The 26866-nt window shown below is 41.6% G+C and overlaps 2 protein-coding genes across 3 annotated transcripts in view; one reads left to right on the top strand and one right to left on the bottom strand.

Annotated features, from left to right (window-relative positions):
• The window catches only part of SMC6 (structural maintenance of chromosomes 6), a 42430-nt gene extending 37036 nt beyond the window's left edge, over positions 1–5394 (bottom strand). For both annotated transcript variants that reach the window (XM_062489690.1, XM_062489688.1), the window contains exon 1: positions 5361–5394. The gene's annotated coding sequence lies outside the window, so the exon portion shown is untranslated. The remainder of the gene's footprint in view (positions 1–5360) is intronic.
• Positions 5395–8305: 2911 nt separating this feature from the next.
• On the top strand, positions 8306–24034 carry GEN1 (GEN1 Holliday junction 5' flap endonuclease). Its single transcript, XM_062488460.1, has 13 exons — positions 8306–8809; positions 10281–10467; positions 11691–11867; positions 14022–14132; positions 15955–16028; positions 16521–16612; positions 17385–17535; positions 17654–17690; positions 17792–17872; positions 18658–18788; positions 21621–21682; positions 22228–22371; positions 22598–24034. The coding sequence occupies exons 1-13, from the start codon at positions 8649–8651 to the stop codon at positions 23998–24000; spliced, it is 2811 nt and encodes a 936-aa protein (XP_062344444.1). The 5' UTR covers positions 8306–8648; the 3' UTR covers positions 24001–24034.
• Positions 24035–26866: the final 2832 nt, after the last annotated feature.

Here is a 26866-nt window from a genome sequence, read left to right as displayed (position 1 = left end):
CAAATCGAGATGCCGTGATCCCCATCCACAAGATGATCCGTGAGCTGGAGGGCCAAGGGGTGGTCAGCAAAACCCACTCACCCTTCAACAGCCCCATCTGGCCTGTGCGCAAATCTGACGGAGAATGGAGATTGACTGTGGACTATTGTGCATTGAATGAAGTGACTCCACCGCTGAGCGCTGCCGTGCCGGACATGCTGGAACTCCAGTACGAGCTGGAGTCCAAGGCAGCAAAGTGGTACGCCACCATTGACATTGCCAATGCATTTTTCTCCATTCCTCTGGCAGCAGAGTGCAGGCCTCAGTTTGCTTTCACCTGGAGGGGCGTGCAGTACACCTGGAACCGACTGCCCCAGGGGTGGAAACACAGCCCCACCATCTGCCATGGACTGATCCAGGCTGCACTCGAAAAGGGTGAAGCTCCAGAACATCTGCAATACATTGATGACATCATTGTGTGGGGGAACACGGCAATGGAAGTATTTGAGAAAGGAGAAAAGATCATCCAAATTCTGCTGGGAGCCGGTTTCGCCATCAAGAGGAGCAAAGTCAAAGGTCCTGCCCGAGAGATCCAGTTCCTGGGAGTAAAGTGGCAAGACGGGCGGCGCCAAATCCCCACTGAGGTCATCAATAAGATGACCGCGATGTCTCCACCAACCAACAAGAAGGAAACACAAGCTTTCCTAGGTGCCATAGGCTTTTGGAGGATGCACATTCCTGAGTACAGCCAGATCGTCAGCCCTCTCTACCTGGTCACCCAGAAGAAGAACGAATTCCACTGGGGCCCTGAGCAGCAGCAAGCCTTTGCCCAGATCAAGCAGGAGATCGCTCATGCTGTAGCCCTCGGCCCAGTCAGGATGGGACCAGAGGTGAAGAATGTGCTCTACTCTGCAGCCGGGAACAAGGGCTTGTCCTGGAGCCTTTGGCAGAAGGTACCTGGTGAGACCCGAGGCCGATCTCTGGGATTCTGGAGCCGAAGTTACAGAGGGTCTGAAGCCAACTACACCCCAACAGAGAAGGAGATCTTGGCTGCTTATGAAGGAGTTCAAGCTGCCTCAGAGGTGATTGGCACAGAAGCACAGCTCCTCCTGGCACCCTGACTACCAGTGCTGGGGTGGATGTTTAAAGGGAAGGTCCCCTCTACCCACCACGCCACCGATGCCACATGGAGCAAGTGGATTGCCCTCATCACACAGCGTGCCCGTATCGGAAACCCAAATCGCCCTGGGATTTTGGAAATAATTACAAACTGGCCAGAAGGTGAAAATTTTGGTCTTGCCGATGAAGAGGAGCAAGAACAAGTGACCCGGGCTGATGAAGCCCCGCCATACAACCAACTGCCAGCAGATGAAACTCGCTACGCTCTTTTCACTGACAGTTCCTGTCGCATCGTGGGGATGAACCGGAAGTGGAAAGCAGCCGTATGGAGCCCCGCACGACAAGTTGCACAAGCTACTGAAGGAGAAGGTGGATCAAGTCAACTTGCTGAACTCAAAGCCGTTCAGCTGGCCCTGGACATTGCTGAAAGAGAGAAGTGGCCAAAGCTTTACCTTTACACTGATTCATGGATGGTAGCCAATGCTCTGTGGGGCTGGCTGGAAAGATGGAAAAAAGCTAACTGGCAACATAGGGGAAAACCAATCTGGGCTGCTGATGAGTGGAAAGACATTGCCGGTCGGGTAGAGAAGCTACCCGTAAAAAGTCCGTCATGTAGATGCCCATGTCCCCAAGAGTCGGGCTAATGAGGAGCAGCAACACAATGAGCAAGTAGATCAGGCTGCAAGGATAGAGGTGTCACAAATAGACTTAGACTGGCAACACAAGGGAGAGTTGTTCCTGGCTCGATGGGCCCACGATGCCTCAGGTCACCAAGGCAGAGATGCTACCTATAAGTGGGCACGAGACCGAGGGGTGGATCTCACCATGGACAGTATTTCCCAGGTTATCCATGACTGTGAGACGTGTGCTGCCATCAAGCAAGCCAAGCGAGTGAAGCCCCTCTGGTATGGGGGGCGGTGGTCCAAATATAAGTATGGGGAGGCCTGGCAGATTGACTACATCACACTGCCTCAGACACGCCAAGGCAAGCGCTACGTGCTGACCATGGTGGAAGCCACCACTGGATGGTTGGAGACCTACCCTGTGCCTCATGCCACTGCCCGCAACACCATCCTGGGCCTGGAAAAACAAGTCCTTTGGAGACATGGTACCCCTGAGAGAATTGAGTCAGACAATGGGACTCATTTCAAGAACAGCCTCATAAACACCTGGGCCAGAGAGCGGGTGTACCACATTCCTTATCACGCACCAGCGGCTGGGAAAGTGGAACGGTGCAAATGGGCTGCTTAAAACCACCTTGAAGGCACTGGGTGGGGGGACTTTCAAAAACTGGGAGATTAATCTACCAAAGGCCACATGGTTAGTGAACACCCGAGGTTCCACTAATCGAGCAGGCCCTGCCCAGTCTGAGCCCTTGAGAACACCAGATGGGAACAAGGTTCCAGTGGTGCATATGAGAGGTATGCTAGGAAAAACTGTTTGGGTGAACCCTGCCTCCAGCAAAGACAATCCAATTAGTGGGGTGGTTTTTGCTCAAGGGCCAGGGCGTACCTGGTGGATCATGCAAAGGGATGGAAAGTCCCGATGCATACCCCAAGGAGACCTTGTTTTAGGGTGAACTACCTACAATACTGTGCCTGTATCTGTAACTGTATGGATGTCTATAATTTGAAGATTTTTAATTTGATTTGGCATGATGGTAGGGGAAAATTCGGGGTGGATAATGTTGGGGGTTGGTTTCTTTCCCTTTTCCCTCTGTGGAATTTTCCTCGTTGTCATGCTAAGGTACCTGTTGACTGGGCCCTGGTGACAAGGGGGAGGGGAGGGGACGGGAGGGAAGAGGAAAAGCCCCGCGAGATTCAAACAGCCAGAAGAGGAAGCGGAAGGCTGGGCCTCGGCCCATTTCCCCCGCGGAGTTGGGACGAGAAGGACGATCGCCACCTGTGTCCCATCCCTGCCATCCCAGCGTCGGGAAACCACCATCGGACCCTGCCCGGCTGTCTTCTCGCTGTGAACTACCACCATCCAGCACTCTACTGATCACCGGGACCCACACCGTGAGCAGAGAGCTCTCTCTCCATCTCTCTCTCTCCCCCTGGGACAGCTCTGCCATCACCCCCAGCCCTCGTGCGGCTCTGCGGGACCCGCCCGTCTCCAGCACCGGGAACTGCAGCTCAGGGAATAGGTGCCTGCAGCCAAAAAACACTGGGACTGAGTTACTGTTCTGTTTGTGGGTAATTTCATAGCTGTTGTTGTTCTTGTTTGTCGCGTTAGATACACTAGTAAAGAACTGTTATTCCTACCCCCATATCTTTGCCTGAGAGCTCTCTTAATTCCAAAATTATAATAATAAGAAGAATCACTTTTTTTTTTTCAGTCCAAAGGGAAGCTCCTGCTTTCCTTAGCAAACACCTGTCTTTCAAACCAGGACATTCATATAATGAGAGCACAAAAGAAAAATGCAAGCCCCAAGTGTTCTGTATAAAACTGTAAGGACTGCTACATGTTATATTAGAAAAGTACTTACCCTGTACACATCAAAGGATAGAAAGGCAGAGGCTGCATCCACTGAGCTTCACCCATGTTCCAACTTAATCAATGGACTATCTTTCCACAGTATTCACTGCAATGGACTTCCACAACTCTTTCCCTCTTCCCTACATGTCTGGTCACAGCTTGGCTCATCCAGAGCTGACACAACCAACCCACTGTCACCAAACAGACATCACTGGCTTTCTAGCAGCCCTCACTGGCCTGGTATCCATGGAAGGTAGGATGGTATCCCATCTGTCTTGTGGGACATCCACCTTAAACACTCTGGACCCAGCCCAGCTATAACCCTGCCTTTCACCTGGCTGGCAAAACAGAGGTAAAGCAAAGACATCTGAGCAGACATACATCTGGTCATGGGATAGGTCATCCATGGCAGGATGAACACAATATATGGGAAGAAGAGGAAGAAAATACTTGAGGTTTTTGACTGATGTATAGCACAGTACATTTAAGAGTCACAAAAATATTACAAAGAGTCACAACAAAATTACAAATTGACACTAGCAGTTAATAGTAATGAAGGATCTACACCAGTATCTGTTGTACTTAAAGGGACATACTTCAGAGGGCTGAAATCAGAAGCCCAGCCTCAGACACAGCAGTGGGGTAATCTACAATTTTGGGACTGAGCCAGATGATCCAAGTCAGACTGTTACAAATCTGACGCTCACGACTCCTCTCCTAATACATTAACAGCCAGTGCATAAGAAGCCTATACCATCCCATCTAAACACTGCAGAAGCACTGCCTGACCCACAGAATCACAGAATGGGTGAAGGCTGGAAGGGAACACAGTGGGTCATCTGGTCCAACCTCCCTACTCAAGCAGGGTCATCCCAGAGCAAGCAGCACAGGATCGCATTCAGGCAGTTTTAGAACATCTCCAGTAAGGGAATCTCCACAGCCTTACTGGGCAGTCAGTTCCAGTTCGTGTTCCCCTGCACAGTAAAGATATTCCTTCTTATGTTAGGGTGGGAACTTGCTGCATATCAGTTTGTTGCCTCTATTCTTATTGCTCGGCACCACCAAGGAGAGCCTGGTACATCCTCTTGACACCCTCTCTTTAGATATTCATACCGACTGAGGTCTCCTCTCAGCAGTCTTTTTTGGAATTTGAACAGGCCCAACTCCCTCAGCCTTGTTCTCATAAGAGAGATGCTTCAGCCCTTAATCATGTTTCACAGCCCTCCACCGGACCTCCAGCTCCGTCTTGCGCAGAGGAGCCCAGAACTGCACTGCCGCACAGAGGGCAGCTCCGCCTCCTCTAGGGACAGCGAAAACGAAAGAGTGGCAGAAATACCCTCAAGTCCACGATTACCTGTTGCTTTACCCAACACCGCACGACCCGGAAGGATCCCCCACTCCCTAGGAAAGGGACGCGGGTCCCTCGGCGGCTGGAACGCCCGGCTGACCGCCGCTCCTGCTCTCCGCCGGCAGAGGCGGGCACCGGGGGGAGCGCTCACACCCGCCGGGGCACCCCAGGCCGGGCAGCGGGTGACAAACGCCGGCTCCGACCGCTAACTGCCCCGCAGAGCCACCTGCGACAGCACGCGGGGCGCGGGGGCAGAGGGAGGGGCGGCTGGCAGCCGTTGACTCGCTCTGCGGCCGCCAGGCCGCCCTCCCCTCCCTCAGAGCCTCCGGAGCGCGGGGCGCGCCCGGACAGCGCCCGCCGGGACCTTGGCCCGGCACGGGGCACCCGTCCCTCGTCTCCCCTCCCTCCGCCCCTCGCCTGCCCCGCGCCCTGTTACCTGGGACAGCTCCCGAGCCCCGCACGGCGGGGCGGACGGGGCGGGACGGGCCGGAGCGGGCGGAAGAGCCGCCGCCGCCAGCGCGGCGCCTGCGCGCTCCGCGTCCCGCGGGGCCCGTTTCCGTGCGCGCGCCATTTTCGGGTGTGGGGGCGGAGCGCCCGCCGCTCTGCAGCCGGTCCGGCCGGGCCCGGCGGGGCCTGCGCGGGGCCGTCCGTTCCCGCCGGTGCCCGCGGAGGCGGACCCGCTCCCGAGCCGAGGCTGAGCGGCCCAGGGGAGCTCGGGCTACGCCTGTTCCTGTGGGCGCGGTGCGCGGGGAGCGCTGGCGCAGCGGGGCGGGAGTTTCAAACGCTGCGTGCGAGGAGCCCGCGGTCCGAGCGCTTCGCTCCGCTCGCCGGCAGCTGCTCGGGGCTGTGCTCATCCGTCCGGAGCCAAAGCTCCGGAGGGGCTTAAAGAGCGATCTGTAAATGCTATCCGTCGGCTGCGCGGCTTTATTGGCAAAGCTGTGCTGGGGAAACGCCGAGAGACGGGGGGAGAGATCTTAAAGACGTCTGAGCTTTCGTCTTTCCTCCGCCGTGTTTTTCCTCCTTTTTAAAGGCTTCTGGGTGAGACATAAAGCATATGCTTGGCTGTCTTTGCAAGTTACCTTGGCAGTGTGTGAAAGTATCTGTATGAATTGAATTTCAGCGTTTAAAGCTTTCTGTAGTAATTTTTAAGTAACTGGCATTTCTGGCAGTGTGAAAAACTTAGTAGAGCAGAACGTAGTCTTACAACACTATATAAGATATAACAGCTTTATAGGTTTAGCGCGTTCTGGCCTAAAGAGATATTGAGAAGGTTTTATAGGGGTGTGTTTATGTTTATTGTTAATTATATTCAGTGATTTTTAAGTATATGAAAATAAATCAAGTTCAGTCTTGCTTCTTTGGAACTTTCCATCTCTAGGGTTGGAGATTTGAGATTAAGGAAGTTCTTAAATAAAATCCGAGTAGACAGATCATTCATATTAAAAGTAGTTATTTGTAAATTTAATTCTAATTTAAATATTTAAGAAATACACTCAAAAACAAAGATTGGAAGGTCTTTCAAGCTTTCATAACTCACCCCTTGATATGTATTCAATGGGATATAAAAAACTTCAGTCCTCAAATAGCTATATATTATTACAATGAAAAGGTCAGGCTTTTTTTTATTTTAAGATGTTTATACTTTTTTATTATTTGTTATCTAACCAAATATGGGGTGTTTGTAGTGTATTTGTCTTTCCCATTAGTTCCTATGTGACACTCCATAGCAGTATTTGCAAACTGACTAACACAGTTGTTTTTTAAGAAATTGTATTGATGCAGACTAGCAGAAACCAAACGATAACACCAAAAAGATATCTCCCTTCTTTATTAGGTGTTCTCTTACTGAAGCTGAATTACCGTGCTTGTCTTTTTGGGAAGGTTTGGCTACTTCCCCTGTGCATCAGAGAAACTGATCATCTTGGACTTGAAGACTGTACTGTGTAGTTGTGTGCTTAATTTGTATTTTTAACTAATTTTATGTGCTTGACATATAACACCAAAAGCAATACTGTGTATGCATACAACGAAAATGAGGTTGAGTGACTGCAGTAGCTAAAGAAATTGATTAGAGACATTCTGTTGAAAGTAAATCTTAATATAAGAACTTGGTATAAAAGCAGCCTGGAATTGAATAGCTGCCTTGCTTTAAAACAGAATTAGAGAATAAAAGAATGCACCCTCCAAAGGCAGGCTTGCTGTTCTGACAGACTGTGGTGTTACATGTGAGATACCACACAGTGGCTTAGCTCTTCATGTGTCTTAAGCAGATCTCCAAGCACTGGTAGGTCATCTAGTCTGATTTATTCAAGGGAACATTTTAATTTATCTGAGTATACAGTAGTGTCAAAAGCAGAAAGAAATAAAAAATATTCCAGGTAATATTTGATTTTTATGTTCTGATATTGGGAGAGAAGAGAGAAACTAAATAAGCATGAGACAAACTTTGTACCATAAGACAGTGCAGTAATAAATTGGTATTGTGAGGGGGGAAAGCAGAGCATATGCTAGAGGCCTTGTATAATACAGGCGAGGTATGAAAATCAGAAGAAAATAAGTATGGTAGTGGAGAATGGAGCTGTATTAGTAAATTCACATAAGACAAAGAAATGCATCTCCCAGTGGGTGTATGTTTTCAACTGGCATGCATTATAGGTAGTGCTAGTCACACAATACCAAAATTGACACTGTGAAAACTTACACGCTTGGTGTGCTTCTGCCATCACAGTGTTAGCAATGCTGGAACCCTTGTTTGGAAGGGAGATTCAGAAGTCATCATGTTATGTTGAGACAAGTTGACCCAATCCCTTTTCAGGGCTCTGTGATTGCCTGAAGTAGTAAGTTTAGGATCTGTGCCTGCTCCAAGTAACAAGTTGTTCAGAAGGGTAACAAATTTCAGATGAATGTGGCTATCCCTGGCCAAGGGTATTGAGCCAGGTGTGCATATTGGGTGGAGCTATTCCCCAGGCATCCCTGACCAGAATAAAATAATGCTTTCTTCTTAATGCTATATTGTAGCTCTCTTCCCAAATTTTGGTGCCAATCACTGCTGATGCCCTGCTCAGAGAGGCTTCCATCACCATTGGATTAAAGCAGGACAGTATGCCAGCTGAATGTTAAAAGTATCTGCAACTTGTTAGCAACCACTGCAGCAATACCATCTTTTTTTTTCCTGAACTCCAACTTGAATTTACCAAGAATTTCTGGGTCTTGACCCTTCTTGTATCATCTTGGAATGCAAGGAAAATTTTAATTCTGTTGTCATTGTAAATATTACTCAAATAGCTTTAAGCTACTTCTATTTGAACAGAAAATTTTTAATGTGAATCCTATCTCAAATCAGGAGGTAATTCTCTTAAGAATCCTATGGGGGGTTTTTTAATAAAACTTGGATTGTGTTTATATAAGGCATATGTGAGACTTGGAAATGAATTTTTTTTTTTTTTTTTTCCTTTTTGTCAACTCTGTTTTTGTTTGTGTTCAGCTTATTAGTAATGCAAGTGTTCAGTCCAAATAAGGTATTTGGTAATAAACCATCTGTGAACTCGAGTCACTACACTTAGACTTGGTTGCAAGTGTTCTTGGCTCATAAAAGTAGAACTTCTAGTGGCAAATATTATGACTGTGAAGTTCAGAAGATAAATATACTTCATGTCATGTTCTGAAACTTTTGTTTGGTCTTCACAGTTAAAATCTACCTTCTGACACCAAGGAAGCTAAAACAATGGGAGTGACTTACCTGTGGCAAATCCTTGAGCCTGTGAGACAACCTGTCAGCATGAGTAGTCTTAAAGGGAAAACACTGGCTGTTGATTTAAGTTTGTGGGTTTGTGAAGCACAGACTGTTAGAAAGATGGTTGGAGTAGTTACCAAGCCACATCTCAGGTATGGTATCCACATACATGATTCGAGCCTAAAGTCTTGGAGCTGTATAATTTGAATATGTTACTTATTCAATAGACTTCTAAGAGTAGCTCTGAAATGCATGTGACTGCTGTCTTGATTCAGTTATCACTTGTTCTACATGTGTAAAGGGTTTGAAGTTAATTCTAAGTAGACCCCCATGTTGAATTAAATGTTTAAATCATTCTTCAGGCATTTGAATGGACTTGAAGAATATGTATATGTTTTAATTTAAATGACTTACCTAAGGAATGAGCATGTCTAAGCATCTATAATGTCAAAGAACTATTTTCTGCAAACAGAGCTAGCAAAAAAGAAAACATACACAAGTTTTCATCAGTGCTTGTTATTGGTTACCAGTGCAGAATACTGAGTTACTAGATGGTCTTACACACTCCTGTGACTTCTGTTGAATTCATCATGATATGAAATATCAGCATGATACAAAATTTCAGCATTTTCTGAGAATAATGTCTTAAAATGTTTTATACTTACAAATTCAAATGGATAATTAACTGTAAAACTGGCAACATGACTAGTCATTGCATCACACTGATAAGGATGTCCTGTGTGCAGTGGAATGGAAGCATCAGTCCAGACCTCCAAAGCAAGACAAAGGGTTGAACAGATTTTTACCAAAAAAAAAAAAATTCAGACAGGCAAATTTTTTTTTTTTTTGAGAATTTGTATTTTCAAGTAATTTAGTGTATGGATTTATTTTTTTTTACATCATTTATGAAAATAGAACTAACTTCAAAAGACCAGCTTACTGGTTTTTGCTAGTAGTAACTGTACAAAATTAAATCTAGTTTAATGGTCTCTCCATGTCAGTCAAAGAGATGTAAATGTTGATATACTCCTTTTGAAAGATTGATACTGGAACTGCTGGTAAATGCACGTGCTGTTTGATATGACTGCTCTTAATTTGACTGATGTCATCTGATATGTTTTACTGCAGCCTTGTAAAACTCCACCCCTCCGTGGTGCTGGTGTGAATGTGAAATAAATCGGCATGGTAGTGGTATCCATAAGTCTGTCCAATACTACAGAGGTACCTGTATTGGTAGATTTGGGGTTAATATTTGATATAAAAGAATCAATGTCAATATGTGTTTGAAGGCAGGTTTTGGATACTGAACGCATTTTTATTAAACCTTTTAAGTTTGCTTACATCTTTGCATCTGAAAAAAAGGTTTTTCTTGTCCATATGTGGTATTTTCTTGGGAATTTTGTAAACCTGCTACAATTTAATGTTATGACCATTTCAGCCAACTACAGGAATATATATCAGAGGTTTGTTTACCTTGGGGGTGAGAGGATCATTAGAGGTAAAGACAGTGAAAGGATTTTTCCAGTGGTAGGCTCAGGAAAATACAAGGTATATAAGGAAAACGTCTGAAGAAATCAGTCTTCACAAACAGTACAGCTTATGGAACACTTTGCTTTATTGCAGAAACCTATTTTTTCGGTTCTCTTTCTTTACATCAATGGGAATTAAACTAGTGTTTGTCATGGAGGGAGAGGCCCCCAGGCTGAAAGCAGACACCATGAGCAAGAGGAATGAGATGCGATATGGGCCTTCGAAGAAAGCTGGAGCTGTAAGGACAGGGAGATCTTTATTTAAAGCCATGTTAAAAGAGGTGCGTAACTGAGAGTTTAAGTATTTTTAATGTGATAGAAATCTTAACCAAACTAAATACAGGAACTGAAATAATTGATAGCTTTTGCTACAGCCCACTCCCAAAGGCCAGATAACTGAGATTCTTGTTAATAGATTCCTTCGGGTAGGATTAAGGTGGAATGACACTGAATGACTGGTGTGTACATCTTTTACACCTGAGCTAGTTGTGTAAAGGAGGAAACTGGTGAGATAAATAGCATCCCACTTCACAGGATCTGTTTATTGTTAGCCTCGCCCTGCTCAAAAATCAGCTTGTTGTTAAACAAAGGCTGGTTTGTTGTGGGCATCCTCCCATGGTGGGTGTGCATCCCCTGTGGATGAGAGGTTTCACCAACACACACCCAAAAATTCTTTGGCTGGGGGATGCCGGCCAGGGATTTGTCATCTGTAAAGCAGTATAGAAGAGAAACAGTGTCAGAATAATTTTCTCATTGATTTGTTCCTGTGCATATTGTGCTATTGTGATTGACAACCATAACTGAAGATTTATTGCAAAATTTAACTTTGCTGTTCTTTTATGGTGTTAGTATCCATACTTCTTCGTACCCTTCTTCCTCCATTAACCATTCCTGTCTATTCAAAATTTTATGAAGTAGAATTTATGGACACTCAGGGCTTCACTAGATTGTACATACCAATTCATACTTTATTCTTAAATTCTAAAATGAAGTATTTTCTCTGAAATTTCTAAGTATATATTGGTGTTTCTTGTACAGTGATCCAGTCTTGGTAGGATGACAAGATTGTACTTTCCTGCATGATATTCTTGGGGAGTTTGGCACCTGTTTGGAAGATGTCTTGCCAGAACAGGTGTTCTGGCTCAGCATTATTGCTTGAGTAAACAGCATTACTTCTCATAGATAAATACTCCTTTGTTATTACTCTTCTGAAAACATCCTAAATATCTATTTAATGTGTAAAGATTTTTGTGAAGGAGTGGCCATTAAACATGCTGTGTTCAAGTTAATTAATTCTTAACTCTTTGTGGATATTTACTTTTCACTGTTACAGGAATTTTTTTTATTTTTTTTTTGCTGTAGTATTGTTTCATTAGTGTAGTGTTACATGGTGGAGCAACAGTAGCAGTTTTTATATGCACTTGTGTCTGAGAAAATGCATGCTAATAAGTGAATTTTAATAGCTCAGCATTCAACCTCTTTCCTTTTGTGTTCCTTCTTTTAGTGTCTTGAACTGCTGGAGTGTTTAGGTGTCCCTTGGGTTCAAGCAGCTGGAGAAGCAGAGGCAATGTGTGCATACCTTAATGCAAAAGGACTTGTTGATGGCTGCATTACCAATGATGGAGATGTTTTCTTGTATGGAGCTCAAACAGTTTATAGGAACTTTGCCATGAATGCTAAGGTAATGTACCTCACCCTGTTCCACCCTTTCTATAGACTCTTTACAGAAATGTAAATAGGAAGAAGGGACTTGAAAAAGTATTTATATGTTATTAAATTTAACTTGCAGTAGTTGAGTTTGTTTAAAATAGTATGTTTAAGACAGGAACATCTTATTTGATTCACTGGTAATTCTTGTATCATCTGTGAGAGGAAAACTACTGTTGAGAAAATACTTCAGAGATATGACAAAATCAATAGAACAAAAGAACTGCACTACAAATAATTAACTCAAAAAAAAATAATTAGGGTTGATGGAAGGTTATTTGCTTTGGTGCCACCATGTTTGAGTTCTTCCCTTGACCTAGTTCTTTCATTCATCCTCCTTGTCATTTATCACCAACAGTGAAGGCAAGCACAGTCTTTCAGGTGTACTTAGTTACTTATATATTGGTCAGCATAAAAATAATTTGAGTAGGTGTCTGTCAGGGGCATCTATTCTAGCAAAATAGATCACTTTGGTTTATTGGCTTGTGGGGGGATGTTTTTCGTCATGATTGAGGAAGAAGGCACTGGCCTATGTTTTAATTCATGTTAATCTTGATTCCATCTTGTATTTGAGTCCCTTTGCCTTTCAAAGATTCCTTTATCTCATGCCTAATATGTTAAATAATGTTTTTATTATTTTTCTTTTATTTTACTTAAGTAGAATGTTGAAATATTTACATGCATTTTAAAAACTTCACTTCCTGAAATGACTTGTGCAGCCACTACTATTCGATGATGTTAGTTTTGCCGCACTTTTTTCTACAGCTAGTAAACAATAAAAACAGCTAGAATCATAGAATATACTGAGTTGGAAGGGACCCATCAGGGTCATTGAGTCCAACTCCTGGCCCTGCACAGGACACCCCAAGAGTCACACCATGTGCCTGAGAACCTTATTTGAACAGTTTTTGAACTCTGTCAGGTGTATCTTGATGTTGTGACCACCTCCCTGGGGAGCCTGTTCCAGTGCCCAACCACCCTTTGGGTGAAAAACCTTTTCCTGATACTCAACCCAAATCTCCCCTGACACAGCTTCATGCTGCTTCCTCTAGTCCTGTCACTGGTCACCAGAGTGAAAAGATCAGAGATCAGGGTCTGTCCTTGTCCCTCCCTTTGTGAGGATGTTAAAGGCTGCAGTGAGGTCTCCCCTCATTCTCCTCCAGGCTGAACAGACCAAGTGACCTCAGTCGTTCCTCACACAGCTTCCCCTCAAGGCCTTCAACCATCTTTTTTGGCTGCCTTTGGATGCTTTCTAGTAGTTTAATGTATTTTTAATATTGTGGCACCCAAAACTGCCCCCAGCACTCAAGGTGAGGCTGCCCCAGAGCAGAGCAGGACAATCCCTCCCTTGTCTGGCTGGTGATGCTGTCCCTGATGTCCCCAGGACAGGGTTGTCCCTCCTGGCTGCCAGGGCACTGCTGGCTCATGTTCAGCTTGCCATGGACCAGGATCCCAGGTCCCTTTCCATGGCACTGCTCTCCAGCATCTCATTCCCCAGTCTGTGCACACAGCCAGGGCTGCCTCATCCCAGGTGTGGAATCCAGCACTTCCCCTTGTTGTACTTCATGTGGGCGGTGATAGCACATCTCTCTAGTTTGTCTCTGCCCTTCAGGGAGTCAACAACTCCTCCCAATTTAGTATTGTTGGTAAACTTACTTAGTATTCCTTCCAGTCCTGAAATTGAATTAACCCTTTTGGTATCAAGTTCAGGATGTTAATGAAGAAATGGGCTGACGATTGGAGCCCTGTGGAACTCCTCGAGTGAGAGGTTGCCAGCTTGATTTAACCCCATCCACAGTAACTCTGCCTGATCTGTGAGCCATTTGGTCACCATCATGTAACATGGTTATCCAGCAGCGTGCTGGACCTCTTGGCTTATTTTAGTTTCTTTCTACAGTTGATGCCCATACTTGAAGTTCCAGAGCTTGTTCATGTGGTGTCGATGCATTACATTATAAATTTTAATGGCAGTTTATTTTTTTTTTTATGAGACCCCCTCTTATGGGGTAGACCCCTTTCCTGCACGTGTGGGTGAATAGGGGTGAGTAAGCAATCCCAACTGAATGTGACTTAGGGCAGTTCTTTCCCTGATGTAACAGAAATAATATGCAATAAACTTCTCTTGCAGGATCCACATCTTGACTGTTACACAATGTCCTCTATTAAAGAGAAACTCGGTTGTGACAGAGAGTCTTTGATTGGACTAGCAGTTCTTCTGGGCTGTGATTATCTTCCAAAGGTAACCAATATAGTTATTTTTTATTTGGTGCTTAAGACTGTCTTGAAAACAACAAAGTGTATCAAGGAAAATGTGCATGCTGGGAAAGCTTATGCAGTGCATGAATACTGAGATCCAGTAGAAGATGTGTAGTAAGTCACTGTAAATTCTATTCATAAAAGGCTAAAGATATTAAAAATGGTTCATGAACATCTATCTTTCTAAGACTGTCTTGTGTTGTTCCAAACATTTTCTATAGTGGAGGTGAAGGCATAAGTTTTATGAAGGCATAAGCTGATTACATTGAGCCAAGGTGAGAGAACTCCATTGTTTATGAGGATGCTTTGTAACAAGTCACATACAAGTGCATCCCTGGCAGAGGAGGTGTAGAAAATGAAAAAAATGGTTTTGTCTGTGCTCTTTGGAAGACTCAGTCATGATGGATTTGAGCTGTACTTATTAGTAAAGGTAATTCTGTATGCAGTTTGGATGTATTCCTGTTCCTTTGGAAATATATAATTTACAAAGAATTAAAAGTGATCTTTTTGGAAGTTTACCTAATTGAGAGGACACTCGCTCATTACTACTTCACTTTTTTCTTTCTTTCCTGTAAACTCTTGAATTCTTTTTTGAGACTTTGAACAGAAGCTGTTGTAATGGCTATTTGAAAGGGAAAAAGTGGGATGATTTCCATACAGTTCCTCACATAGTGACTTCAGGCAATGGTTGCTCCTGTTCAGGTTTGCCTCAACAGATACCTAGTTATTCTTAAATAACTGTGTCCCAATTTGATAAAACTGCCCTTTAAACAACTCATACTGCTGGAAAAAACAAACCTTTCATTATTTTTATTTTGGGTTTTTTGGTGTTTTTTTGTTTTTTTAAATTTTGCTTCTATTCTAGAAATCTTTAAATAGTTTGTTACTACTGTGTAAAGAGAGGGAGTAAAAAAAACTGGATAATCAGTGGTTATTGTACCAAAGCAGCTCCTGGAATGCCAGGTTCTTACACAGTCCTAAAGTGTCACAATTTTGTGATGTCAGATAGATCCTTTGAGTTACTGCAGCTCAGCAAAGTAGATGAAGAGAGAAACTCATAAAGGAAGCTGAATTATGGGAATTATTATTTCGTTGAAAATACATTAAAATAATGCTTTCCTTGAAGAAGCTGAATATCTGACTACTTCAATATCTGACTGTCGTCCAATGAGGACTTGGTTTGAAATGTAGATTTATTTTATATTCAGTTGTGCCATTACAGGTGAATAAATACAGATTTATTTGTAATGACACTATAGAAAGTACACTCAATACAATCTTTATAACCAGGTGTATTGATTCTTGGCAAAATAGGGTGAAGATGGAAAGAACTGGAAAGCAATATGTGTGTTTTAAATTATAGACTGGTACAATAGTCTGGGTCAGAAGGGACCTCTGAAGTTCACTTAGTCCAACCCCCCTGCAGTGCCAGACATCTTCAATTAAACCAGGTCACTCAGAGCCCCATTCCAACCTGACCTCGAATACTTCTGGAATGGGGCATCTACCACCTCTCTGGGCAACCTCTGCCAGTGTTTCACTTCTCTATTCTGACTCAAACTTCTTTTAGTTTATTACTGCTTTTTACTTCTTTCTTTGCCTTGTTTAAGTGAGGTGCTGTTGAGCATAAGAACAGCACACTGGCGGTTCAGCTGTAATCTGCCCTTAAACTTGGTCAAAAATATTTTTTTCAATTTATTCTCAACATCTAAAATCCCTTTGTCATTTCTTTACGCTATGTAATAAAGATATTTTTGTGATAATATTTTGTTTGTAATTAAAAAATATTTTGTATTTCTCTATAGGGGGTTCCAGGAGTAGGGAAGGAACAAGCTTTAAAGTTACTTGAGACTCTGCGAGGTCAAAATTTATTGCAAAGGTAAAATGGAAATTTACCTAAGTGCTTTTTTATTCAAAGACTTAATAGCATGTACTTCAGCTCCAAGACAATATTTGTAATACTTTAGTTAGGGAGGATATTGCCACATTCCTTACCTTGTGTTTGCTAAAGGGATTGGATGTTTGACTAGGCAAGTCTCTTACTTCTTTTAAACATTAGCTCCTAGCTCTTGAGCTAGCAGGTATAAGTTGATATATTGGAGTGAAAGTTGTAGGGACTGATGAGAAATACTGATTTTTAATCGGGTTGTGGATTTGGATTTGAGATACCAAGTGCTTTCTGTATTTGTTATCATAATGTGTGTCTCAATGTTAGAAATCCAACATGATGTACTGTAAAAGAACCCTGTTTCATAAGTTGAAAAACTGTTTTTTTGGATAAATGCTTGACAAGTATAAAGAGATTATTTTTCAGTGGTTTAAATGTGAAAGCCAAAAATATTTCTTTATCCTTTAAACATCATGTATTTAGGTTTGAGCAGTGGAAGGAACAATTTCAGTATGATGATAATCCAGCTTTGGTTGTTAAAAGGGTAATTCATTGTTCAGAGTGCCATCATCCAGGTCAGTGTGAAAAGTGCTGAGCTGTACTTCTAGCCTAATGGTTTACTTTTTATTATGGGGTGATAGGTTTTGTTTTATTGGGTTATGGGTTTTTTCCTACTAGCATTAAAAATGCTTTTCAGCTTCCATCTTTACATTTTCAAGATTGTGTACATGTACCCTTATATAAACACTTTTAAGGCTTGAGACTCAATTTCTCCAAATGTGAAACTAGGTGACAGCAGATGAAATGTTATCACAATGCTGCTGTGGCATCCCAGATATTTGCCCTTTTAACATGATCAGTAAAGTCAGCATGTTATACTCCATGCTGCCCAGCAACTATTTCTTTAGTTGCTTGAATTGGTCCTGCATCAAGAGGACAGAATCTCATAATTGCTGAGATTTGTGGCCATGTTTTCTCAAAAAAAAAATTAATCCCAAGGACCCTAATTTTGGTATCATCTTTGATCAGTGAACTCCTTCAAATCCATCTTATGGCGAAGGAAAAGCCTGATTCAAATATATTACTCATATGTGTTTTCCAGGTTAAGGCACATTTAAGATCTGAAACTGCTGAGGGAAAAAGTCTTTGGAAAAATGGAAGCCTGCATGTCTTTTTCAGTTTTTACTGTAGATCCATAAATGCAACTAATGCACTCAGATCTGCTTACAGCTGCTATTCACATCACATTAGTATGTGTTCTGAGCTTTGTATTTGTAATATTGCCCTTATAGGTTTGGAGATTTTGGGAACCCCTTTTCTCCTCACTTTGTGTGTCTGTTGCTATAGGATCTTACAAGGAACATGAGCACAATGGATGTAAATTCTGTGAAAGCGTGAGATGCTGCAAACCCAGTGACTCCAAACACTGCTGCCCTTGTGCATGGCATCAGTGGGAGCGAGTGAAACAAGCAAATGCAGTGGAGGACAGTATCAGAAAGTAGGAATGGCCTGAAAATTAAACTGCTTTTGCCTGCATTTGTATGCAGGGTGAGCATTTAGATTCTCCATTTTACCCATTTATCCTCAGTTCCTAACACATTTGTTTTTACCTGCAGAAAAGCCAAGAGTTGTGAGGGCTTTCCATTCTCTGAGGTAACAAACAAGCCTACTTAACATCAATTGTTTCAATCTAGTAGTTTAAATTTAAGCTTTTTGCTCTCTCTTGAACTGTCTCTTTTATATTTTATCTCAAGGTTATTCAAGAGTTTCTTGTGAACAAGAATAAATTGATCAACATAAAGGAATGTCGAAGGCCAAATTTATTATCCTTCCAGGTATGTATCAAAGTACTGAATATTCAGCTTTGTAGTCTTTTATGTGTTACTGAGAAAGGCATCTGTAGTAATTGTGGTCTTCAATGGTAATTTTACTTGAAATAACAACTAAAGAATCTTGCTACTACATCTCAATATACCTCACTGTTTTGAAAGCCTAAAATTGAAGACTTTGGAAAAAAATAATTGCTGTAAATAGGTAGATAGAAAATTGGAAGAAAGAGAGAACTCACTTGTCATTGTTCTGTTTTTTCATTGTCCAATATTGCTAGATGGGGTGAGGGTGTTAATACACGTACATTAGCATTGTTTTCTAGGAAGGCTTTTCACTTGGTTTTTATTGACAAAATCCGATCTCTCTCAGTGTTTCATTTTTTAGGTTTGATGACAGTGTAAGCATTATGGGCAGTAGAGTAGACCACAGTTAAATAAAATGGCTTTAATGAAAATCCATTTTCATTGTCTCTTATGTGAAATCTGTAGTTTTCACAGTTCCTGGTAGAGCTGATGTCAGTCTGACAAGGTGTTTAACAACTGTCTTATCCCTGCTGCCACCACACAACTGTTCCCTTGGCTTGTCACTGACAGCTGATGAATGTGCCCTGGTAGGGATGGCTGTTCCCTCCCTTGGCAGTGAGGTGTTGTTGGGCCTTACACTATATAAAAGCACCCTAGGTATTTTAAGTATTTAGCCCAGTGTCCCTCCCGACTACATAACTATCTAAGCATGATACTTAACAGAATAAAGACTGCTTTAAAGTTTGGGATTTTTTTTATACAAACAGCTGTTTGCTTCAGAGAAGATGGAATGGACCAAACATTATGCTTGTAAGAAGCTGTTAGCACTTTTGACACACTATGATATGATCCAGAGAAAATCTGGATACATTGACTCAAAACAACTGCGGGCAATACGGTAATGTAGCTTGATTTCTTGAATGTAATATGTTTACTTCTGGTGGCAGATAAAAAACACAAGGTTTTTCTGAAAAAAGAAAGGAAATATGGTTTTCTTCCATCTTGGTTTCAAGTTGTTTTGAATAGACGTAAAAATTCAGATCAGTGCACCAATTTTACTGCTGCACAAAGTAATACATAGAGACATTTCTTTCTAACTGGAAGTGCTTGTGTTCTCCTGTGTTCCTTTTCATTGGATCTGCCTAGGTCCTCTGTTCAGGTTCTTAGCAGACATGCAATTGAATTCTGTGTCTCAAAATAAGAGTTCAGGCCTAAGCCTGAGCATCTGCAAATTCAGTCATAGTCTCTAATTGCTTATCAAACCTACCAGCTGTCATTGTATTATGTGTCAACACTACTTTTCATTCGGGACTGCTACATTAAGGACTGTAAAAATGGCCAAGTATACTGTTACTAAAAATGGACATGAAGGGAAGAAAAAGCAAGATATGCATGTAATTACTTTCTCCCAGAGTATTTTCCCACCATCCAGATTTCTGTAACTGATAAATTTACTGAGACAGAATTAGTATTTTCTTACTCTGTCAGCCCTCAATGTAATTTTTTTTAAAAGACATAATCTTTTCTTAAATCAACTTCTAGAATCTATAGTGTCAGCAGATCTGAACTTCACTTTGAAGGGAATTGTGACTTATTTTAACTTTATCTGATGGTTTTGTTTCCCAAATGAAACCCAAATTCTCCCTGCCTCCCTAATTGTTTTATTGGAGGAAGGTTAGTAATTTTTCTGTGCTAGTCAGGGTTTTTAGACATTAATTGTGGAGCACAGGAGGACAGTCAATAGCAGTATGATACTATCACTTCTGGGTTGATGTGTCATAGTCTTGAATTAGTACTTACAGAGATGCTGATCTATTCAGTGTTACCTTTCACAAGACTGGGGAGGCTGGTTGGAGAATGCTTTTTTTAAATAGATTGGCAAGATAAATTACCAGCATTTACCTTGATGGTTGAATTCATTGACATTCTCTGTTTATAACCCTTTGTAGTGTTTCAAGAGTTTAAAAGACAGATGGTGTGTGCTCTCGAAGATTTCTTTTGTAAACAAATGTTTAAAAATGCAGTAATGGTTCAGCAGGGTCATCATGATCCTACTCTTCATGCATAGGCAGTTACTAAATTGGGGTGTAGATAATATTTTTAGAAAAATCTCATAGTGACTGACTGTCCCTTCTCAGATCAAGTTCTACCCCACCTCATGCTCTCATACAAAAGATACAAATGACCCTGTCTGGTCATTCAGAAAATTACTGTCCAGGGCAACAGCCTTCTCTGGCATTAGTGTCTTAAAAAAATCATAGAATCATTTAGTTTGGAGAAGTCCAACCATTAACCTGACACTTACAAGTCCACCACTAAACCATGTCACTCAGTTCCACATCTACACATCTTCTAAATTAAATATCTCCAGGGCTGGTGGATCAACCACTTCCCTGGACCATTTGTTCCAATGATTGACAACCCTTTCCATGAATAAATTTTTTCTAATACCCAGTCCAGTCCTCCCCTGGTACATCATGAAGCCATTTCCTTTCCTTTCTTATCACTTGTTACTTGGGAGGAGAGATTGACCCCCACCTGGCTGCAGCCTCCTTTCAGGCAGTTGCAGAGAGCCATGAGGTCCTCCCTGCACTAAACACTCCCAGCTTCCTCAGCTGCTCCTTACACACTTGTGCTCCAGCCCCTCCATCAGCTCCACTGCCCTTCTCTGGACATGTTCCAGCACATCCAGTATCACCCCTTGTGGTGAGGGGCCCAGAAATAGACACAGGATTTGAAGTGTGGCTTCCCCAGTGCTGAATGCAGGTAGACAATCACTTCCCTGGTCCTGCTGGCCTGTGTCTATGGCTGATGCAGCCAGGATCCCATTGGCCTTGGCCACCTGGGCACATTCTGGCTTATGTTCAGCTGCTGTTGACCAACATCTACAGATCCTTTTGTTCTTGGCCACTTTCCAGCCACTCTTCCCCAGCCTGCAGCACTGCAGGATTTGTTGTGACCCAAGGGCAGGACCCAGCACTTGGCCTTGTTGAACCTCATACCATTGGTGTCAGCATCAATCCAGCCTGTCCAGATCCCTCTGCAGAGCCTTCCTGCCCTCCAGCAGGTCAACACTGCCAGTCAGTTTGGTGTCATGTGTGAAATGACTGAGAGTGCAGTTGATGCCCCCATCCAGATCATTGATAAAGACATTAAACAGGACTGGCCCCAGTATGGAGCCCTAGGGAGCCCCATCAGTGACTGGCCTCCAGCTGGATGTAGCTCCACTCACCAGCCTGCTCTGGCCTTGGCCACCTGAACCATTTTTAAGCTGGTGCACCTATCCCAGCCATGAGCAGCCAGTTTCCCCAGGAGAAAGCTGGAGACATGGTATCAAAGGTTTTACTAAAGACTAGCCAGACAACATCCACAGCCTTTCCCTCATCCCCTTGAGTTGGTCAAGCAGGAAAAAGGTGGTCAAGCAGGACCTGCCTTTCAGGCAGGTCAGCTGAAGAGACCAAACTGATGTTTGTAGGAGACTGCATTATGTTTGTCTGTTACAGAAGAGCTTTTTTTTTATTTTGTGTAAATGCACTTCTGAGTGGCAGATAAAAATGCTTCAGTGCTCAAATCTATACTCCAAATTTTACTGTATACTGAATAGTGTATTTTTTAAAAGGTGTAGTAATTTCAATTTTGCAAGAAGATTTTTTTTCTCTGTATCATTCCAAATCAGAATATTGAAATAATTTTAGATTTAAGTCATTTAATGAACTTTCTCTTCTTACAGGATTGTTAAGACACGTATTAAAAATGGAATTCCTTGTTTTGAAATTGAATGGCAAAAACCAGGTGGGTCTGGTTTCTGTGTACATTATGGAATGAAACAATTCATAGAAAAAGATAAAATCAAGATTTAAATAGGACAAGTTTGGCAACACTCTTGAGGCAATGGAATGTGGGCAAGACTGGAAAATGTTCTGTGGAAATAGCAGGAAATGTACATCAAATTTGACATACCCTGAAAGAAAAAGCAATGCTTTAAAGAAAAAAAAAAAAACCTATAAAGCAAAGGACTTGGTCTTCAGCTGCTTCTTCTGGTATATGTTAATAAGACCTGAACTGTGTATTTAATATCTTATTTCACTATGTACCTGAAGCTGTCACTATTTACTAGCTATAAAATTTTCTGTGCTACCAGCTTCCTCCCTGTAGTGTGTCTATTTGTGCCAGGAGACTGACTGGAAGAAAAAGACTTTACTTGTAGATAAATCTCAAATATCATACTATTGGCTTTTCATGTACCTTCTTTTTACTCAAATCTTTGCTGTTTGGTTTTTCATTCCTTACTTTGATGTGTATATTCATATGAAAAGTACATTCATTATGTTTTTCAGAACATTATGTTGATCCAGAAGATGAGCCTGTGGAGTTGTTTGTAGTCACACTAGAAGAAGAGTCTTTGTTTCAGGCTGCTTATCCTGATGTTGTTGCCCTCTATCAAGTGGAAAAGTCTGAAGTTTTTCAGAACAAACAGAAAAGTAAGTCAAGAAACTTATTTGTTATGAATTTATGTGTCTTGCCAGAATGCAAAAAAGCAAAAAACATTTCTTCCACTCTTGAACAATATCACGCCAAAACAAGATGAGGTCATGATGCCTCACAGGGACTGTGCTTTAATCTTACTATTTGATACTTTTGCACTGAGAAATATGAACTGTGATTAATATGCTATTCAGAGTGCACTTTTATTATTTTTCTTTTCAGAAAAGAAAGACAGACCAGAAGAAAAGGTATTACCAAATGCTTATGATGAAGTTACCAGTCTTCTGTCTCAAATGAATTTAAAGCCTACATACAGAATTCTTCCTGGGCAGCACTCCATGTCAGATACAAAAGCTCCCCCAGAAGATCAGACACAGCAGAGAAGTACTGGATCAAAATACGTAGCATTACCTTCAGCTTCCTGCACATCAACAGTTCATGTGTCAGCATCAACAGCTGCTCCTGCTGACTCATCTGTGCCCTCACAGTGTACTAAGTATTCAGGGATATCATCCTCTTCTTCTGTACCAGCTGGTTTGCAACTGAGCAGTACTGATGGGAAAGGAACCTCCTTCAGCACTTCACCAGCCTGTGTAGGTGATGACTGTGATCCAGCAGCAGACTTAACCACATGCATAAAACACTCACATCCACTAAGTCGTGAAACAGTGAGAAACAGCTCAGAATATTCTGATGTTACACAGTCTGATATGCATTCTGGTAGTGAAGATGATTTGTTCTCAAATGATGCTGTGAGACAACTTCAGGAGTGGTCTTTAAGCGAGAGAATACTTAAGAAGGCTCCCATTCCATCACAGCCTTTGTCTGAAGATGTAGTGAAACTGGAGTCTTTGAATGGTTTTAAACAATCAAAAGAAACAGTGAATCCTGATAGAAATCATGTCTCTTCCTCATGTCAGTTAAATAACCTAGTGCAGGAAAGTAAAACTGTTCTATCAGAAAACTCTGCAAGTGAATCCAGTGTACATATCTATCAAGATGTGTACAAAAAAGCTGACATCCCAGCTGAAATGGTGAAAAAAGACCCTTATATAAGTGGTGCAGCATGTCTAGCCTTCAGTGGGCAAACAACAGAGATGTTTCATCCTGGGTGTGAATTGCTTCCAGTTTCTCAAAAGCCAACAGATGCAACTGGCTGTCACATTAAAGAAGCTTGTATTGAAACTACTTGGAAAGCTTCTTTTAAAAAGAGTGTCTGTCAGAACAGATGCTCTTCTAGTGAAGACAGTGATGATGGGCATGTGGATAAAATCCTGGTTTATGAGCAGCAGAAAAGGCACCTGAACCCTGGCCAGTTTAAAAAATGTTTTACAAAGAAAATGAGCAGTGTTGTTACTAGCAAAAGGACAAACAGTGACTCAGCCCTTACAATTAAAGGGAAGAAAAAAACGACCAATTTAAAGGAAGATGTTAATAGTTTCCCAGTACAGGTATCTCTAAAACCATCCTCTGTAGAGGAAGTTAATTGTTCCCAAAATTCAGAGCAACCAATTGAAAGATTGGGTTCTCCCACACAGGAAGACAAAAGTGCTGTTCTGACTTACGCATGGGCAGACAGTCCCCTTCCCCTGTCTGAAAGACTGAAAAGAAGAATCAAAAATTAGGTTCTCCATAAAATAGATTATGGTAGCAATTCCTTATCAGTTAACTATCGGTTAACTGTGAGTTCTTGAAGAGGTCTTTCTCAAAGTGTCTGCAGTATGTATCAATTTTATGTGGACACAGTTTTGATGAATAGGAAGTGCTGTCATTGGAGCCAAAGTTTGAAATTAAAACGTTAACAAAGGTACCAGTAGATCGTAGGCAAGCACCAGTCGTTCTGGCTGTGTTTATACTCTGAACTTGTTATATAAGCATCAGGATACAGTATGCAAGGATGAGGTAGATGTATTTAAGAAAAAGGGGTTTTTTTCCCCAATCAATTACCCAGATTTTATATAGAGCTATTTGTCTTGCTTATAAAAATACTTACTAGAACAGCACCTGCAGTGATCTTGGATTCTTCTAATAAGACAAAGTGATGCAGCACTTTTAAACTGAAATTCTCCGTTCTTCTCCATTAATTTAATTTTTCAAGTTTTGAAATGGGTTTTGAAATCCTGTGTTTCTGCTTGTGTTGACCATCTCTGAAGGACCAGATAGAGACACACAGCAGATGTACCTTGCAGGGTGGCTATATTAATATCTGCCATGCCCCATAACAAGCTGTTCTTTGTGGGTGTGCTGCTTCCAAATAATGTAAAAAGCCATGTAAGGATACTCTGGTGTTGTAGCTGTCATATCTAGTATTTAAGGAAATTTGATTGCAGTTTTTGTTAATTTAATTCAATTTGAATTTAATTATGGTATTTTTCTTAAAGAAGGTTGGAATTCCATCTAACATCCACTTCAATTCATAACAGAGTGAAAGTTAAGTTACAGAAAATCTAATTATCATATTGTGAGTTCTTTGAATGATATCATTTTGGATTTTTTTTTAAAAGGGGAAACTTGAGTACAATTATAAATTTGAAGGGGCTCTTCCTACCTCTTTATTATAGAAGCAATCTCTGTTCATACATCAAAAAAAGTTGTATTCAACAGTTGCCTGTTGCAGGAATGCCTTGTTGTCTGTATTTAGTTGTTTGTAACTTTTTCTGTGCACCAGCCAGAAAGAAGACAACTCTTGCTAAGATATATTGTTAACAAGAGAAATTTAGAATATCTGTGCCTTAGTGAAAATACCAGTTCTTCATAATGGTCAAGGACCAAGTTTGGAAGCTAAATTCCAAATGTTTTTAAGGAAGACATAGGTAGCCTACAGCTAATACAGTCTATAATTAGCCAAAATGGTAGTTTCTTAATTTACTCCGTGGGAAGATGGAAAAAAATCTATTTATAATTGATTTTCCAAATGATAAATGTATTCTGGAAATTAGAAAAAAATCAGAAATATTGGAAACTTTTTTTCAGTTTTGCAGGCTGTCTTTGTCTTCTGGAGACTCTTTTGCACCCAGCTGATGTGAGAGGGTAGCTGGAAGAAGTGTTGTGAAGGAGAGTAAGAGTCACCTGAGAATTTTAAGGGAGGGAGAGATTCATAGCATGACAGAACGGTTTAGATTGGAGGGGATCTTAAAATCATCTGGTTCCAACCTCCATGCCATGGACAGGGAACCATTCCTTATGCAGTGATCAGTAATGGAGAGATCTGAGTGGGGTTTTTTTGTGATTTTTTTTTTTTTTCCCTTGCTGATGAATACTGAAAGTTGAAATCAAGGGTTTAAATCTGCCTGAATAAAAACACCAAGATCATGTGAATGCACGCACTTTTGTTCCCTCCCAGTGTAGGAGAACGTGCTCTGTTGTCAGGGGGATCATTCCATTTCATCCACAATGTGTGGATTTCTGTGGTTTAGAGCTTTCTTTAGAATTGAGGGGCCAGAGTGGTTTTTGGAGGGAATTTTCTTTGTTTTCTAAATCTTTTTGAAATGACTGCTTCAATGGATGAGAAGATGAAAATACTGTGTTAGAATTGTGACAAGTTCGTATTTTGAGGATGATGAAAGTCAGAAACAAGATATATTAAGAACTGCAGAGGAAAAGATATTATGTTGCTGATTTTCCCTTCTAATTAACTGGGTTTAACAAGTACAGTTCAAGCATGAAAAGCAGAAAAATTTCAATTTTTTCCTATATAATGCATTCAAATTTTGTGCCAATTTTCTGCCACTACTTTAGAAGCAGCAATAGATGTGGGAACAAAAAAACAACTATGTAGAATGCTCCCTCTATTTAGGCTGTAGCTGCCCATTGCAGTAAATAAAAACATTTATCATTGCGGGTGACCGTTGCTTGAATTAAACTTGTGATTCATTACAGAAGGGCAATTACAGTTTTAAAATACTTTTTGGTTTCTCCTCTTTATGTAATTTACTCAGTCTAAAGATTAGGGATTATTTTTCTTTGGAGCTTTTTACTGTGCTGACTGCTTTGCAAACTCTCACACTTGTGAGAATAATGTTTAAATAAATTGAGGGGATGTAATTTAACTTTCTTCTGCAGGGAATGTTTCTCCAGGATTATGTTAAACTGTCTGTAAGAAGAATAAATCAACTCATATATCAACCTCATGAGCCTGAACAGATTTTCATTCATCACCTGTCCTGATCTGTCTAATAAGTTCTACCGGGGTGCTTCATACAAAGTAATAAAAATGTAGCTTCTATGGAGGTGGGGCAGGTAAGGGGCTTATCCTCCTTAAAGTCGTTTTCTGAAAGGTTTTCTGCACACCTGCTGTCCTAGCCCTAGATCTGATCTGTCTTACCTGATCTGTCACTCTTGCTGGCATCCCTCTAGCTTGAATGATGCTCACAGAGATACAGAGCAGAGCCATAGGTTCTGTCTTAGCAGTGTAAATATTTCCACTTATAAACAGTATTAAACATTAAATGTGTCTCATTTGTTCAGCATACCTTGACAAATGGAAACATT

Source organism: Cinclus cinclus, chromosome 3 (assembly GCF_963662255.1).
Source record: "Cinclus cinclus chromosome 3, bCinCin1.1, whole genome shotgun sequence".
Lineage (NCBI taxonomy): Eukaryota > Metazoa > Chordata > Aves > Passeriformes > Cinclidae > Cinclus > Cinclus cinclus.
Note: the sequence above shows the minus strand (reverse complement) of the source record. Positions and strands in the feature narration are given on the sequence as shown.